Source organism: Bufo gargarizans, chromosome 1 (assembly GCF_014858855.1).
Source record: "Bufo gargarizans isolate SCDJY-AF-19 chromosome 1, ASM1485885v1, whole genome shotgun sequence".
Lineage (NCBI taxonomy): Eukaryota > Metazoa > Chordata > Amphibia > Anura > Bufonidae > Bufo > Bufo gargarizans.
This window is the reverse complement of record NC_058080.1, coordinates 376633702-376650667: the sequence shown is the minus strand read 5'-3', so window position 1 is coordinate 376650667 and position 16966 is coordinate 376633702. Positions and strand designations below refer to the sequence as shown.

Genomic DNA, 16966 nt, shown 5'->3' with positions numbered 1-16966 from the left:
TTGTGCCTCTCTACTTTTCCCCTTCTCTGCTGTCAGCGCAGCGCTGTAATCCAGCTTTGAGCTCAACAGTTGAGCATGTGATCCATTCAGGTTGTTAGGAGATACATATATCATCCCTGGCAACCAATAAGATTACTCATGGTTAAACTGGCACTGAACCGTGAGAAGAGGGCTGTCCCATTCACATATAAAGATACGTTTAGGTGATAATCCTCTTTGAATGTAAGATTTATGTTTTACACATAAAATTAGTGTATTTTTCAGACTAAATAATGTAGTTCCCTGCTCTATAAATATTATGAACACAGGAAAATCATATCAATAATCAGCACATATAAAAGTGATTCCATTAAAATTTTAGGCATTTAGGCAACAAATGAACAATTACATCCATTTCCATTTCCACTGTTTTCTTTTTGTTTGTTTTTTAACACAGACATTACTGTGTGAACCACCAAATGATTATGTTAAACATTTTTAAAAATTTATATTTTTATTTGATTGATTATTTAGTGGTCTGTAGTTTACACATTCCTTGTAAAATGGGCATGTTGTAAAATGTTTTATTTCTCTTTTGCAGAGTTACATAAGGAAAATATTACCAGTAAGTTGTAATAATGTACGCGTTATTTCAAAGTGAAAAATTGTACTAGTGGTGTATTTAGATTACTTTATTACTGAACTTGCTACCCACATCTACCTGAAAACTAATAAGGCTGAATATGAATGATTAAAGTACAAAAGTCTTCCATTTAAACCGTCATGCACATATGGAAGTTCATGACTCTTAGCATCCCTCTGGTTCTGTATAGGACTTAATCACACAGTCAGTGTTCGGTCAGTGATTTCCATCAGTGATTTTGAGCCAAAACCAGGTGCGGGTCAAAACACAGAACAGGTGGAAACTAGAGATGTGCAAATCGATTCTAAAGTCCACTAAACAAAACTGAAGTTTTGGTAATTTGTTGTGTAAAAAAAATGCAGCCAGTTGTGAATATTGGTCGGGAAAACTAGTAAGGAAGAAGAAGATAGAGGGTTACATCTATGTTAGAAAGTATATTATATTACACCCCTCAGTATGTCACACCTATCGATAACATACTTAAACCAGTCCTTGAAAGGGTTTTTATGGCCCTATTAGCTAGCGTTTGGTGTCCCTAACAGCCTGTCCCTGCACCACACAGCAACCTCTTCCTACACTGGCAAAGGACTGAATGTAAAATGGCGGCCAGATCAGGTTTATTTATAAGGTAGGGGGTATGTCCATGTGCTGAAACGTCTCAATTGGCTGTACTGTACCACCTGATGGATGTGTCATGGGTCAAAGTTCTTTGCAATGTAAAAGAATATGGCGCAGGCAGACATCGCCATATGTTCGCTCATTCGGCGAACTGCGAACGAGCGAAGTTTGCCGTGAAACGACCGCCGGGCGAACCGCGAGGCCATCTCTAATGGCAGACACATGCATAATCTAGTGGCTAGGGACTCTATAGGGAAACAAGGGATAGGGAGAGAAATGGAAGATGTAACTGGGTATATTTTAGAGTTTAATCAGGTAAAGCATATAGAGAGAGTGAGGGACTGGTTCATACAGCTTGCTGGCAACTAGTTTTGCCTTACAAAATTCAGCAATTTTAATTTTTTTGCAAAACTTCAGTGAATAACTTCGGGCTTTGATTCTACAACTTTAGCAACATTTTAAAACAGGAATCCAAAGTTAGCTTTGGTACTGATGTAACAGCCGGTACTGAAGCCAACTTCGGATTCTTGATCATGTTATTAAAGTTGTAGAATCGAAGCCCGAAGTTATTCACTTAGGTCTAGCGCAACTTCAGAATTAACAAATTTTTCCTCGCCGAAGCACATACATTTTAATGCTATATGGAGACAGCACAGCATTAAATGCACACTACAGCCTTAAAATGAAGATTAGTAATGAATTGGGTTCGGATCTTGGTTCCGAAGCTCGATTCACTTAACCCTTTTGCGACTTTTTGCATTTTTACACACTGACTCCAGTTTCGTAATGTGGGTGGAAAATCGGATGTGGTCAGCTATGTTAATGAGTTTCACTCCAGATTTATCATTGAGACTTTTTTTAAGTCACAAAAAAAATCGCAATCTCACTCCAATTAGGAGGATGGAGTAGGAGAACTGGAGTCGCGTTTGTAGACAAAAGTGTTAGGTTTGAGGATAAGACAAATTTATCAAACATGTGATAAATGTAGAATAAGGTAAGTCAATGCAGACTCAAATATTCCTCTCATCATAAATTCCCTCATTGTCTTTTCCTATGCAATAATTGGGCATGTAGATGTCTTGTCCAACTCAAACCTCTCCTAAGAGCCAGAGTAGGCAGCCTCTGAATAAGAGCAGCTCCTGCAGTGGCACACAGCCTGTTCAAGTGTTATAGAATAACTACACGGCTAGGTTTCTGCCATTTTTTTAAGACAAAACTAGGGGTGAATTTAAAAAGAGAAGTAGTATTAGTCCTTTATACTTTATTTATACAGGCTTCTAGTCAAAAGGGTCAATTAAAATATTTTTGTATAAAAATGAAACATTTGAAAGTGTATCAAAAATACTAACTACTCCATATAATATTGTCTCTCCATCGTCAGGCCACACAGTGGAATGTAAGTGGTGCTAAAGTAGCAGTAGTGGCACTACTCACTATATTAGCAGCAATTTGAGAGCTTACGTTAGTCACAGACTTCCTGTTGCATTAATCTCTGATCAATTTAATATCATTTATATATTTAAAGGGGTTGTCCCAGGAAAATGTTCTACATTTTTCAAACCAGCACCTGGATCTGAATGCTTTTGTTATTGCAAGTAATTAAAAATGTAGCATAGCCACTGAGTTAGGCCTCATGCACAAGACAGTATTTTATCATGGTCCGCAAAACGGGGTTCCGTTGTTCCGTGATCCGTGCCCGTTTTTTCTTCCGTGTGTCTTCCTTCATTTTTGGAGGATCACCAGACATGAAAAGTGGGGAAAAAAAAGTAAAGTTTGCCTTGAAAATGATAGAAAAAAACGGACACGGATCACGGACGCGAATGACAATCTTGTGTGCCTCCGTGTTTTTTCACGGACCCATTGACTTGAATGGGTCCGCGAACCGTTGTCCGTCAAAAAAATATTTTTTTGACAGACTGGAAACACAGATCACGGACGCAGATGACAAACGGTGCATTTTCAGAGTTTTCAACTGACCCATTGAAAGTCAATGGGTCCGCAGAAAATCGCGGAAAATGGAACAACGGACACGGAGCCCAACAACGGTCGTGTGCATGAGGCCTTATTCAATAAAATCTATCTACTGCATATATCGCCACCTGATGTTCTTTTCCTCATGTCTCTGTCCACCTCACTAAGGTGGACACACATAGTCGGTTTCATCCTTCAACTGCCACAGCCATATCTTTTGTTAGAAGCTGTGACAGTTACAGGACATGCCCCGTGTAATGAAATCCAAGGTAATAGACAGATAGATATATAGATTTTAATATTTTCCTAAACGTATTATCAATAGCTGATTGTATAGCAGTGGCTGTTGATCTATTAAGTAAATGCAAATTGTACCTCCAGGTGCCAGCCAGTCTGAAAACTAGGTGAGACACTCCACATTCTCAGAGGAAGCTCTATTTAACACTGGCCTGCTAATTACAAGCCATTTGGGTACACTAATGAAGACCTGGAAGGGAGATATTAAAAATGCAGAGCAACCCCAGACATGTTGTCTGCTAGACCATTTAATAACTCCGACCTCATGGCACCCACAGCCTCAGAACCCTAATAATTGTGTTCAGCCTGAAATGGGCTTCGGGTGGAGTCTATGCGCGCCATACTGGACAGGAGGCATTTCTCTGTATTCAGGATCTGGCCTTCTGGAATTCATAACTTGACCGGGAGGAAGCGGCTCAGATTATGGGATCATACCTGTACCCGCAGTCCCTGTCATACGGCGAGGAATCACTGTGATTCATATTGCGACATCGGTCAGCAAAAACCTGAATAATATCAGACGGCCCAGAAGGCTGGACCGAAAGGAGGGAGGTTCCCTCACAGCCCACCCCTCGGCTGAGGGGGGATAGAAATGGGTGTTTGGGAACAGGTAAGGGTCAGCCATTTTGGGGATCCACATCATTTGGAGTGACTGCCCATATCATCAGCTGTCCCCACAGCCGGAATATAACACTGCATCTCAGTAAGCCAATATTTTGCATTTTATCCCTTTTATTTTATCTGTTTTACTGCATTGTTATTGTATGTATATTTTAATCTTTTATCTGACACTTTCTTTTTGTATTGCACTGCACTATTGTGTATTACATTTAAAAATTGAATATCTGAGTACAGGCTCCTATTGCCTTATAGTATAGGTGGTGGCAGCTATTGTGATAGAAAATATTGGGGTGTTAGAATCTAGGGGAGTAAGTTAGCATAATTCCCTCATTTAGAATAGGTGGGTGGGAATTTCTGTGGTAACTAGATGAGCTCTCTAGTATAATTCACCCCAGTGACGTGACCTATTGAGTAGGGATCGTGACACCCCCCCCCCCCCAATCTGCCAGCCTGAAATAAATCTAGCAGAGCAAATGAAGCAATGAATGGTTGGAGCTCTGGATCCATGTGAGGTACAGGGATGGTTCTAGCTTTGTTAGAAATAGATTGTCGTACTGTATGATGTCGGATTTTTTTTACAGCAATCATGGCATAGCCCCTTTACTTGTAACATAGTGGATGAATAATTTATCATTTGAAAAACTGAAAGTAATATTTAAGAAAATCCTATCTATTCCAGAAATATGTTATAAAGGCAACGGACGACATTACCAAGGGACTGTCAACACAACAACATCAGAAATCTCTTGTCAAAAATGGAGTCAACAGGTAATGTAAAACTGACATTGTAATAAATATTACATTATACAGTCCAGGAAAGAGTGGGTCAACTTGTGATACGAATATTTGCTGAATTTTTCCTTGCTCTTCTCCGGAGTAATGTCAGGTTTCAAACATGTTATGTTAAAATGGGAAAAGAGCTAATAAAATAAATTCTTATTCAGCTGAGACCTTTGAAAAGTATTTACTATTCCATTCAGGCACCTGTATTTTCCTATGCCAAACCAGAGCCAGATCTCCAAATGCTTTATTTGGTTTTAAAATGAGAAACTTGAGATATAAACAAAATTTCTTCAAGGACTGTGAGAACAGAGAAATCTGTAGAAACAGCAGGTCTAGCTTTAGTTTGTTAAAACACTTTTTGAAGAAAATGTATTATATTTTCAGGAAATTTTTTTTGCTTTAGGTTGATTAAAGGGTTTGTCCAGGTCTAATGTTTTTGTGTAAACTGCAAAATGCTTGTTCAGAGGCAGTATTTTGTCTAGTACCATTCAAGTGAATGGGAATGAGTAGCAATTCCAGATAAAACCCATGTCCAAGACTAATAACTATATGCTCATATAGATTATTTAGTGCTGCTCGGCTGCTTCTGTAGGTCCGGCCGCCTGGGGCAGGTGCTTATTCCCAGCTTGCCCTTTTCAGAGACAATTCCCTTAGTGTGTGGAAGAGAAAGTAAAGGGCAATATGAAGTTAAAAGGGTGTTCAGGTACAAAACGTGCCAAAAGTTGTGCTCACCGTTTCGTGTTGTGCTTACGTAGGCACAACACTCGTGAGGGCAAAGGGTCAGTGCTGCTGGTATCGTTCAATCCTCGTAAATGGAGAAGCCAAGTCTCCAGAGGAGTGATGTGAAATAAAATCCCCTTAATCCCCTTAATGTAGACATTTTTATTATATACAGTACAGACCAAAAGTTTGGACACACCTTCTCATTCAAAGAGTTTTCTTTATTTTCATGACTATGAAAATTGTAGATTCACACTGAAGGCATCATTACTATGAATTAACACATGTGGAATTATATACATAACAAAAAAGTGTGAAACAACTGAAAATATGTCATATTCTAGGTTCTTCAAAGTAGCCACCTTTTGTTTTGATTACTGCTTTGCACACTCTTGGCATTCTCTTGATGAGCTTCAAGAGGTAGTCACCTGAAATAGTTTTCACTTCACAGGTGTGCCCTGTCAGGTTTAATAAGTGGGATTTCTTGCCTTATAATGGGGGTTGGGACCATCAGTTGCGTTGTGGAAAAGTCAGGTGGATACACAGCTGATAGTCCTACTGAATAGACTGTTAGAATTTGTATTATGGCAAGAAAAAAGCAGCTAAGTAAAGAAAAATGAGTGGCCATCATTACTTTAAGAAATGAAGGTCAGTCAGTCCGAAAAATTGGGAAAACTTTGATAGTGTCCCCAAGTGCAGTCACAAAAACCACCAAGCACTACAAAGAAACTGGCTCACATGCGGACCGCCCCAGGAAAGGAAGACCAAGAGTCACCTCTGCTGCGGAGGATAAGTTCATCCGAGTCACAAGCCTCAGAAATCGCAGCTCAGATTAGAGACCAGGTCAATGCCACACAGAGTTCTAGCAGCAGACACATCTCTAGAAAAACTGTTAAGAGGAGACTGTGTGAATCAGGCCTTCATGGTAGAATATCTGCTAGGAAACCACTGCTAAGGACAGGCAACAAGCAAAAGAGACTTGTTTGGGTTAAAGAACACAAGGAATGGACATTAGACCAGTGGAAATCTGTGCTTTGGTCTGAGGAGTCCAAATTTGAGATGTTTGGTTCCAACCACCGTGTCTTTGTGCGACGCAGAAAAGGTGAACGGATGGACTCTACATGCCTGGTTCCCACCGTGAAGCATGGAGGAGGAGGAGGTGTTATGGTGTGGGGGTGCTTTGCTGGTGACACTGTTGGGGATTTATTCAAAATTGAAGGCATACTGAACCAGCATGGCTACCACAGCATCTTGCAGCGGCATGCTATTCCATCCGGTTTGCGTTTAGTTGGACCATCAGTTATTTTTCAACAAGATAATGACCCCAAACACACCTCCAGGCTGTGTAAGGGCTATTTGACCATGAAGGAGAGTGATGGGGTGCTGCACCAGATGACCTGGCCTCCACAGTCACCGGACCTGAACCCAATCGAGATGGTTTGGGGTGAGCTGGACCGCAGAGTGAAGGCAAAAGGGCCAACAAGTGCTAAGCATCTTTGGGAACTCCTTCAAGACTGTTGGAAGACCATTTCAGGTGACTACCTCTTGAAGTTCATCAAGAGAATGCCAAGAGTGTGCAAAGCAGTAATCAAAGCAAAAGGTGGCTACTTTGAAGAACCTAGAATATGACATATTTTCAGTTGTTTCACACATTTTTGTTATGTATATAATGTAATGGCCTGTACTGTGTATATATATATATATATATATATATATATATATATATATCTATATATATTTTTTTTTTTTTTTTTATCCTATAAGGGCATTTTAACTTTTTCAATATTGTGTCTATGCAATGTCATAATTTTTATGACAGTACATTGCTGCCTGTGCATATACCATACATGGGCATCTGTTAGGCAATACTTTAGGTGCTCCCTTACATTAATTACAGTGTCCTACTGGTAAGTTTATGCCTGTTTTGTTGGATTATGCAGAATGCCAGACCAAACAGGGGAATTATATGTGAGGTCACGGTGTGACTGCCACTCAGGATTTAAACTAGAGGTGTGGATGCCGGAAACTGTGTTCTACACCTAATAGCAAAGGTGCCTGGGAAGCCTTTAAGTACGGCCGTTTGCTATCCTTTGACTTGAATAAAATATATTAGTCCCCTTGAATACTTGCTGTTTGCAGCTTATCACTGGTCACCCCAGAGGAGCGAGCTATAGAGATAAATTTCTCACCTCTAGGCTGAATCTTGTAGGCTTTAACCCTGGACTGTGGAGCCAACAGGGAGGGAGGAGAGAGGCAGGAGGCCTCGCTCCAGCAGGCAACTACATCATGGCTGCTCACTGACTAGACTTCAGGAAAAGAACCCCCCTAACTAGGCCTGAGCTAAGCTATATATACTCTGTAACACTGCCCCATCTAGTGGAGAAACTACTGTAGTGCGCACTAACTGGGCCTGTATAAAGGATCTTGCATATAAAATCGCATAGTGACATGGGAGAATATGACATGAGATGAAGTACAGCATACAGGCATAATATATGACAATAAAACACAATCAAACTAGTTTAAGGTGCCTACGATCACGAGTGGGACACTGCAATTACAACCTGGAAATAAATGTGATTGTCAGAGGGAAAAATACACTAGGGAGGAAGAAGAGTTGTCACCTGACCCTGAGAGGCAGTGGGGGGGGGGGAGGCTTGCTCTGATTGGCTCCCAGGCTGACATACAGCCTGAATGAGCCAATCAGTGCTGAAGCAGGCAAAGAGGTGCCCTAGCAGAATGAGCAGAAGGTCATTCTGTGCTGGGCTGTGAATGAGAGTGGTTGTGTGTAGCAATGTCTGCAAATAAACTGATCTTAGGGAATCAATAGTCAGAAATCAATTAAGCTTCTATTCTAATGCCAGGAACAGTGAATAGAAAGACTAGAAAAAAAAATTGTGTGTATAGAACAGGGACAAGCAGGAAAGCTGTCAGCCATGGAGTGAGAAGAGAGGATCTGAGGCAGGCTGTGCCTGGCAGCGGAACTGCAGCTGCTGCAAACTTCAAAAGCAGCTACCTATTAGGAAATCTTTTAATTTGTTTTCCCAATTTTCACAGAAATCCCTTTTTTCATCAATCTAGCATAGCATATAGAATTCTAGTGAAAACTCTGTCAGGTAAACTCACATAAGAGATTGAGAATGAAATATTATAGCTAAATCAATTTCTAAAAGACGCAGCATAAGTTCGACACCAGCCTACCAGCCAATGATCAGCGCTGGCAGGTTGGGGACTTTTAAAAAATCAAATCAGAAGCCATTTAACACACTATATTTATAAATATAATGTGTTAAATGGCTTCTGTGCTCTCTGCTGGTTCCTTTTCGTCGGTTGGTCCCAGCAGAGGAGCACAGATCACTGTAAGTGCACAAAACACTACACATTTAGCCCCAGATCACCCCATCACCCCAATTAACCCCTTGATCACCCCTGTCAATCACTAGTGAAAGGGAAAAAAGTGATCAGTGTAAACTGTCACTTTTTTTTTTTACCAGTATTGACGGTTAGGTATTAGGTAAGTTAAGGCCCCTTTGGTAGGTAGTTAGCGTCGGTTAGCGCCCAGCCCACTGCCCCGCAGTCAATGATTAGCTGATTAGCGTATCGCTAATCAGCATTGGTACTTTTATAGTATCTGTAAGTAGAATTGAGCGAACACCTGGATGTTCGGGTTCAAGAAGTTCAGCCGAATTAACCAATATCAATTGGAGAGAGGTCTCAAGGCAGAGAATCAGGCTTCATGTCACCCACCACTGGAACAGGCCACTGTCAGATATTTAGGCCCTGGCACCCAGACAGAGGAGAGGGGTCCCATAGCAGAGATTCAGGCTTCATGTCATAGCAGACAATCAGGCTTCACGTCACCAAACACTGGAACAGGCCACTGTCAGATATTTTTAGGCCCCGGCACACAGACAGAGGAGAGAGGTCCCATAGCAGAGATTAAGGCTTCATGTCATAGCAGAGAATCAGGCTTCATGTCATAGCAGAGAATCAGGCTTCATGTCATAGCAGAGAATTAGGCTTCATGTCATAGCAGAGAATGAGGCATCACGTCACCCACCACTGGAACAGGCCATTGTCAGATATTTAGGCCCCGGCACCCAGACAGAGGAGAGAGGTCCCATTGCAGGGAATCAGGCTTCATGGCATAGCAGAGAATCAGGCTTCACGTCACCCACCACTGGAACAGGCTATTGTCAGATATTTAGGCCCCAGCACCCAGACAGAGGAGAGAGGTCCCATAGCAGAGAATCAGGCTTCATGTCATAGCAGAGAATCAGGCTTCATGTCATAGCAGAGAATCAGGCTTCATGTCATAGCAGAGAATCAGGCTTCACGTCACCCACCGCTGGAACAGGCCATTGTCAGATATTTAGGCCTCGGAACCCAGACAGGGGAGAGAGGTCCCATTGCAGAGAATCAGGCTTCATGTCATAGCAGAGAATCAGGCTTCATGTCACCCATCACTAGAACAGGCAATTGTCAGATATTTAGGCCCCGGCACCCAGACAGAGGAGAGAGGTCCCATTGCAGAGAATCAGGCTTCATGTCATATCAGAGAATCAGGCTTCACGTCACCCAACACTGGAACAGGCCATTGTCAGATATTTAGGCCCCGGCACCCAGACAGAGGAGAGAGGTCCCATAGCAGAGAATCAGGCTTCATGGCATAGCAGAGAATCAGGCTTCACGTCACCCACCACTGGAACAGGCTATTGTCAGATATTTAGGCCCCAGCACCCAGACAGAGGAGAGAGGTCCCATAGCAGAGAATCAGGCTTCATGTCATAGCAGAGAATCAGGCTTCATGTCATAGCAGAGAATCAGGCTTCAAGTCACCCACCACTGGAACAGGCCATTGTCAGATATTTAGGCCCTGGCACCCAGACAGAGGAGAGAGGTCCCATAGCAGAGAATCAGGCTTCATGTCATAGCAGAGAATCAGGCTTCATGTCATAGCAGAGAATCAGGCTTCACGTCACCCACCCCTGGAACAGGCCATTGTCAGATATTTAGGCCTCGGCACCCAGACAGGGGAGAGAGGTCCCATTGCAGAGAATCAGGCTTCATGTCATAGCAGAGAATCAGGCTTCATGTCATAGCAGAGAATTAGGCTTCATGTCATAGCAGAGAATCAGGCATCACGTCACCCACCACTGGAACAGGCCATTGTCAGATATTTAGGCCCCGGCACCCAGACAGAGGAGAGAGGTCCCATTGCAGGGAATCAGGCTTCATGGCATAGCAGAGAATCAGGCTTCACGTCACCCACCACTGGAACAGGCTATTGTCAGATATTTAGGCCCCAGCACCCAGACAGAGGAGAGAGGTCCCATAGCAGAGAATCAGGCTTCATGTCATAGCAGAGAATCAGGCTTCATGTCATAGCAGAGAATCAGGCTTCATGTCATAGCAGAGAATCAGGCTTCAAGTCACCCACCACTGGAACAGGCCATTGTCAGATATTTAGGCCCTGGCACCCAGACAGAGGAGAGAGGTCCCATAGCAGAGAATCAGGCTTCATGTCATAGCAGAGAATCAGGCTTCATGTCATAGCAGAGAATCAGGCTTCACGTCACCCATCACTAGAACAGGCAATTGTCAGATATTTAGGCCCCGGCACCCAGACAGAGGAGAGAGGTCCCATTGCAGAGAATCAGGCTTCATGTCATATCAGAGAATCAGGCTTCACGTCACCCAACACTGGAACAGGCCATTGTCAGATATTTAGGCCCCGGCACCCAGACAGAGGAGAGAGGTCCCATAGCAGAGAATCAGGCTTCATGGCATAGCAGAGAATCAGGCTTCACGTCACCCACCACTGGAACAGGCTATTGTCAGATATTTAGGCCCCAGCACCCAGACAGAGGAGAGAGGTCCCATAGCAGAGAATCAGGCTTCATGTCATAGCAGAGAATCAGGCTTCATGTCATAGCAGAGAATCAGGCTTCAAGTCACCCACCACTGGAACAGGCCATTGTCAGATATTTAGGCCCTGGCACCCAGCCAGAGGAGAGAGGTCCCATAGCAGAGAATCAGGCTTCATGTCATAGCAGAGAATCAGGCTTCATGTCATAGCAGAGAATCAGGCTTCACGTCACCCACCGCTGGAACAGGCCATTGTCAGATATTTAGGCCTCGGCACCCAGACAGGGGAGAGAGGTCCCATTGCAGAGAATCAGGCTTCATGTCATAGCAGAGAATCAGGCTTCACGTCACCCATCACTAGAACAGGCAATTGTCAGATATTTAGGCCCCGGCACCCAGACAGAGGAGAGAGGTCCCATAGCAGAAAATCAGGCTTCATGTCATATCAGAGAATCAGGCTTCACGTCACCCAACACTGGAACAGGCCATTGTCAGATATTTAGGCCCCGGCACCCAGACAGAGGAGAGAGGTCCCATAGCAGAGAATCAGGCTTCATGTCACCCACCACTGGAACAGGCCACTGTCAGATATTTTTAGGCCCCGGCACCCAGACAGAGGAGAGAGGTCCTATAGCAGAGATTCAGGCTTCATGTCATAGCAGATAATCAGGCTTCATGTCACCCAACACTGGAACAGGCCACTGTCAGATATTTTTAGGCCCCGGCACCCAGACAGAGGAGAGGTTCATTCAACTTTGGGTTGTCCCGCAATATAATGGCAAAATGAAAATAAAAAAAGGATTGAATGAGGAAGTGCCCTGGAGTACAATAATATATGGTTAAGGGGAGGTAGTTATAAATGTCTAATCTGCACAAGGGATAGACAGGTCCTGTGGGATCCATGCTTGGTTCATTTTTATGAACGTCAGCTTGTCTAAATTGGCTGTAGACAGGCGGCTGCGTTTGTTTGTAATGACGCCCCAGTGCTGAATAAACGTTCAGACAAAACGCTGGCCGCCGGGCAAGCCAGAACCTCCAAGGCATAAAAGGCTAGCTCTGGCCACGTGGACAATTTGGAGACCCAGAAGTTGAATGGGGCCGAACCATCAGTCAGTACGTGGAGGGGTGTGCACACGTACTGTTCCACCATGTTAGTGAAATGTTGCCTCCTGCTAACACGTTCCATATCAGGTGGTGGTGCAGTTAGCTGTGGCGTGGTGACAAAACTTTTCCACATCTCTGCCATGCTAACCCTGCCCTCAGAGGAGCTGGCCTTGACACAGCTGCGTTGGCGACCTCTTGCTCCTCCTCTGCCTTCGCCTTGGGCTTCCACTTGTTCCCCCTGTGACATTTGGGAATGCTCATAGTAGCGCGTCTACCAACGTGCACTTGTACTCGCGCATCTTCCTATCACGCTCCAGTGCAGGAAGTAAGGTGGGGACATTGTCTTTGTACCGGGGATCCAGCAGGGTGGCAACCCAGTAGTCCGCACACGTTAAAATGTGGGCAACTCTGCTGTCGTTGCGCAGGCACTGCAGCATGTAGTCGCTCATGTGTGCCAGGCTGCCCAGAGGTAAGGACAAACTGTCCTCTGTGGGAGGCGTATCGTCATCGTCCTGCGTTTCCCCCCAGCCACGCACTAGTGATGGGCCCAAGCTGCGTTGGGTGTCAACCCTCTGTTAACATGCTTCATCCTCATCCTCCTCCACCTCCTGCTCATCCTCGTCCTCCTCGTCCTCCAGTAGTGGGCCCTGGCTGGCCACATTTGTACCTGGCCTCTGCTGTTGCAAAAAACCTCCCTCTGAGTCACTTCGAAGAGACTGGCCTGAAAGTGCTAAAAATGACCCCTCTTCCTCCTCCTCCTCCTCCTCCTCCTCCTGGGCCACCTCCTCTTGCATCATCGCCCTAAGTGTTTTCTCAAGGAGACATAGAAGTGGTATTGTAACGCTGATAACGGCGTCATCGCCACTGGCCATGTTGGTGGAGTACTCGAAACAAAGCAACAGGGCACACAGGTCTCGCATGGAGGCCCAGTCATTGGTGGTGAAGTGGTGCTGTTCAGCAGTGCGACTGCACTATGGCCTGCTGCTGCTCGCACAGTCTGTCCAGCATGTGCAAGGTGGAGTTCCACCTGGTGGGCATGTCGCATATGAGGCGGTGAGCAGGAAGGCCGAAGTTACGCTGTAGCGCAGACAGGCGAGCAGCGGCAGGATGTGAACGCCGGAAACGCACACAGACGGCCCGCACTTTATGCAGCAGCTCTGACATGTCGGGGTTGTTGTGAATTAACTTCTGCACCACCAAATTCAGCACATGCGCCAGGCAAGGGATGTGCATCAAACCGGCTAGTCCCAGAGCTGCAACGAGATTTCGCCCATTAACGCACACCACCAGGCCGGGCTTGAGGCTCACCGGCAGCAACCACTCGTCGGTCTGTTGTTCAATACCCCGCCACAACTCCTGTGCGGTGTGGGACCTGTCCCCCAAACATATGAGTTTCAGAATGGCCTGCTGACGTTTACCCCGGGCTGTGCTGAAGTTGGTGGTGAAGGTGTGTGGCTGACTGGATGAGCAGGTGGAAGAAGAGGAGAAGGAAGCCGAGTAGGAGGAGGAGGCTACAGGAGGCAAAGAATGTTGCCCTGCGATCCTTGGCGGCGGAAGGATGTGCGCCAAACAGCTCTCCGCCTGGGACCCAGCCGCCACTACATTTACCCAGTGTGCAGTTAGGGAGATATAGCGTCCCTGGCCGTGCTTACTGGTCCACGTATCTGTGGTTAGGTGGACCTTGCCACAGATGGCGTTGCGCAGTGCACACTTGATTTTATCGGATACTTGGTTGTGCAGGGAAGGCACGGCTCTCTTGGAGAAGTAGTGGCGGCTGGGAACAACATACTGTGGGACAGCAAGCGACATGAGCTGTTTGAAGCTGTCTGTGTCCACCAGCCTGAATGACAGCATTTCATAGGCCAGTAGTTTAGAAATGCTGGCATTTAGGGCCAGGGATCGAGGGTGGCTAGTAGTGATAAGCGGGAGGTGCCATATTCGATTTTGCGATATTTTGCGAATATTCGATTGAATATTCGTGTTATATTCGTCGAAATCGAATATTCGCATATTATTCCAATTATCGCAAATAATATGCGATTTATTCAATCACGTATTGCGAATTTTTTCTTGGCTAGGCTAATATGTGTATTTTACGAAATTTCGTAATATTGCTCTAACTTCGTCTCTTAGAATATTACGAATATTCTCAAAGACGAAGTTAGAGCAATATTACGAAATTTCGGAAAATACATATATAGATTGTAATTTAGTTAATATGGAATATAGCAGTGCTAAGAAACAACTTTAGGGAAGTGGGAAAGAAAAAAATATAACAATAAAAAAAAAAATGAATATTCGATTTTGCAAATATATAGAACGATATTCTAAATATTCGCGAAATCTCGAAATTGCGATATTCGCGAAAAATATTCGCAATTCGAATATTCGCGCTCAACACGAGTGGCTAGGTGGGAATTTACGCTTTCTCTCAAATGTTTGTGAGATGGAGAGCTGAACGCTACCGTGTGACATGGTTGAGATGCTTGGTGACAGAGGTGGTGGTGTTGGTGGTACATCCTCTGTTTGCTGGGCGGCAGGTGCCAACGTTCCTCCAGAGGCAGAGGAAGAGGCCGAGGCGGCAGCAGCAGAAGAGGTAGCAGGGGGAGTCTGAGTGAGTTCCTTGTTTTTAAGGTGTTTACTCCACTGCAGTTCATGCTTTGCATGCAGGTGCCTGGTCATGCAGGTTGTGCTAAGGTTCAGAACGTTAATGCCTCGCTTCAGGCTCTGATGGCACAGCGTGCAAACCACTCGGGTCTTGTCATCAGCACATTGTTTGAAGAACTGCCACACCAGGGAACTCCTTAAAGCTGCCTTTGGGGTGCTCGGTCCCAGATGGCGGCGGTCAGTAGCAGGCGGAATCTCTTGGCGGCGGGTGTTCTGCTTTTGCCCACTGCTCCCTCTTTTGCTATGCTGTTGGCTCGGTCTCACCACTGCCTCTTCCTCCGAACTCTAAAAGTCAGTGGCACGACCTTCATTCCATGTGGGGTCTAGGACCTCATCATCCCCTGCATCGTCTTCCACCCAGTCTTCCTCCCTGACCTCCTGTTCAATCTGCACACTGCAGAAAGACGCAGCAGTTGGCACCTGTGTTTCGTCATCATCAGAGACGTGCTGAGGTGGTATTCCCATGTCCTCATCATCAGGAAACATAAGTGGTTGTGCGTCAGTGCATTCTATGTCTTCCACCGCTGGGGAAGGGCTAGGTGGATCCCCTTTGGGAAACCCTGCCAGCAGAGTCTTCAAACAGCATAAGAGACTGCTGCATAACTTGAGGCTTAGACAGTTTCCCTGATATGCATGGGGGTGATGTGACAGACTGATGGGCTTGGTTTTCAGGCACCATCTGTGAGCTTTCTGCAGAAGACTGGGTGGGAGATAATGTGAACGTGCTGGATCCACTGTCGGCCACCCAATTGACTAATGCCTGTATCTGCTCAGGCCTTACCATCCTTAGAACGGCATTGGGCCCCACCAAATATCGCGGTAAATTCTGGCGTCTACTGGGACCTGAGGTAGTTGGTACACTAGGATGTGTGGCTGTGGCAGAACGGCCATGTCCTCTCCCAGAACCAGGGGGTGCACTAACATCACCACGACCATGTCCGCGTCCGCGTCCCTTACTAGATATTTTCCTCATTGTTACCGTTCACAACAATAAGATTATTTGGCCCAATGTATTGAATTCAAATTCAGGCCTTTTTTTACAGGCACCTAACACTATCTGGCTATCTATTTAGGTACCGTATTACACTAATACAGGCACAGCAGTAACAGCAGATTTAGTTGAATATAAATTGTAGGCCTAGTATTTAGGCCCTGGATGACAGGTATACGTTTACGGACAGAATTAGACTTGGAAATGCACGGTAGCGTGTGAAGTTATTGAGGATGACCCTATCAGCACCTTCAATGTAATATACCCTTTTATGGATAGATTTAAACTTGGCGTGATACAGCAGAAACCACTGATTTAGGGAATTGCTAAGTTTGAGATTGTATTTCAACCCAGAACAAAAACTGTGCTTTGACGGACAATAAATAACTTGACCAGCCACAGCAATAACCACAGATTTAGCTGAATATAAATTGTAGGCCTAGTATTTAGGCCCTGGATGACAGGTATCCCTTTTTCGGACAGAATTAGACTTGGAAATGCACGGTAGCGTGTGAAGTTATTGAGGATGACCCTATCAGCACCTTCAATGTAATATACCCTTTTATGGATAGATTTAAACTTGGCCTGATACAGCAGAAACCACTGATTTAGGGAATTGCTAAGTTGGGAATTGTATTTGAACCCAGAAAAAAAACTGTGCTTTGACGGACACTAAATAACTTGACCAGCCACAGCAATAACCA

The 16966-nt window shown here is 44.8% G+C and overlaps 1 protein-coding gene across 2 annotated transcripts in view; it reads left to right on the top strand.

Annotated features, from left to right (window-relative positions):
• The window catches only part of LOC122920487 (muscle, skeletal receptor tyrosine protein kinase-like), a 229185-nt gene that overhangs the window by 187370 nt on the left and 24849 nt on the right, over nt 1-16966 (top strand). The window contains exons 11-12 of one of the 2 annotated variants that reach the window (XM_044270019.1): nt 581-604; nt 4809-4897. In XM_044270019.1, the coding sequence (XP_044125954.1) occupies nt 581-604; nt 4809-4897 (113 nt within the window). The remainder of the gene's footprint in view (nt 1-580; nt 605-4808; nt 4898-16966) is intronic. The other variant, XM_044270028.1, reaches the window with a different exon arrangement.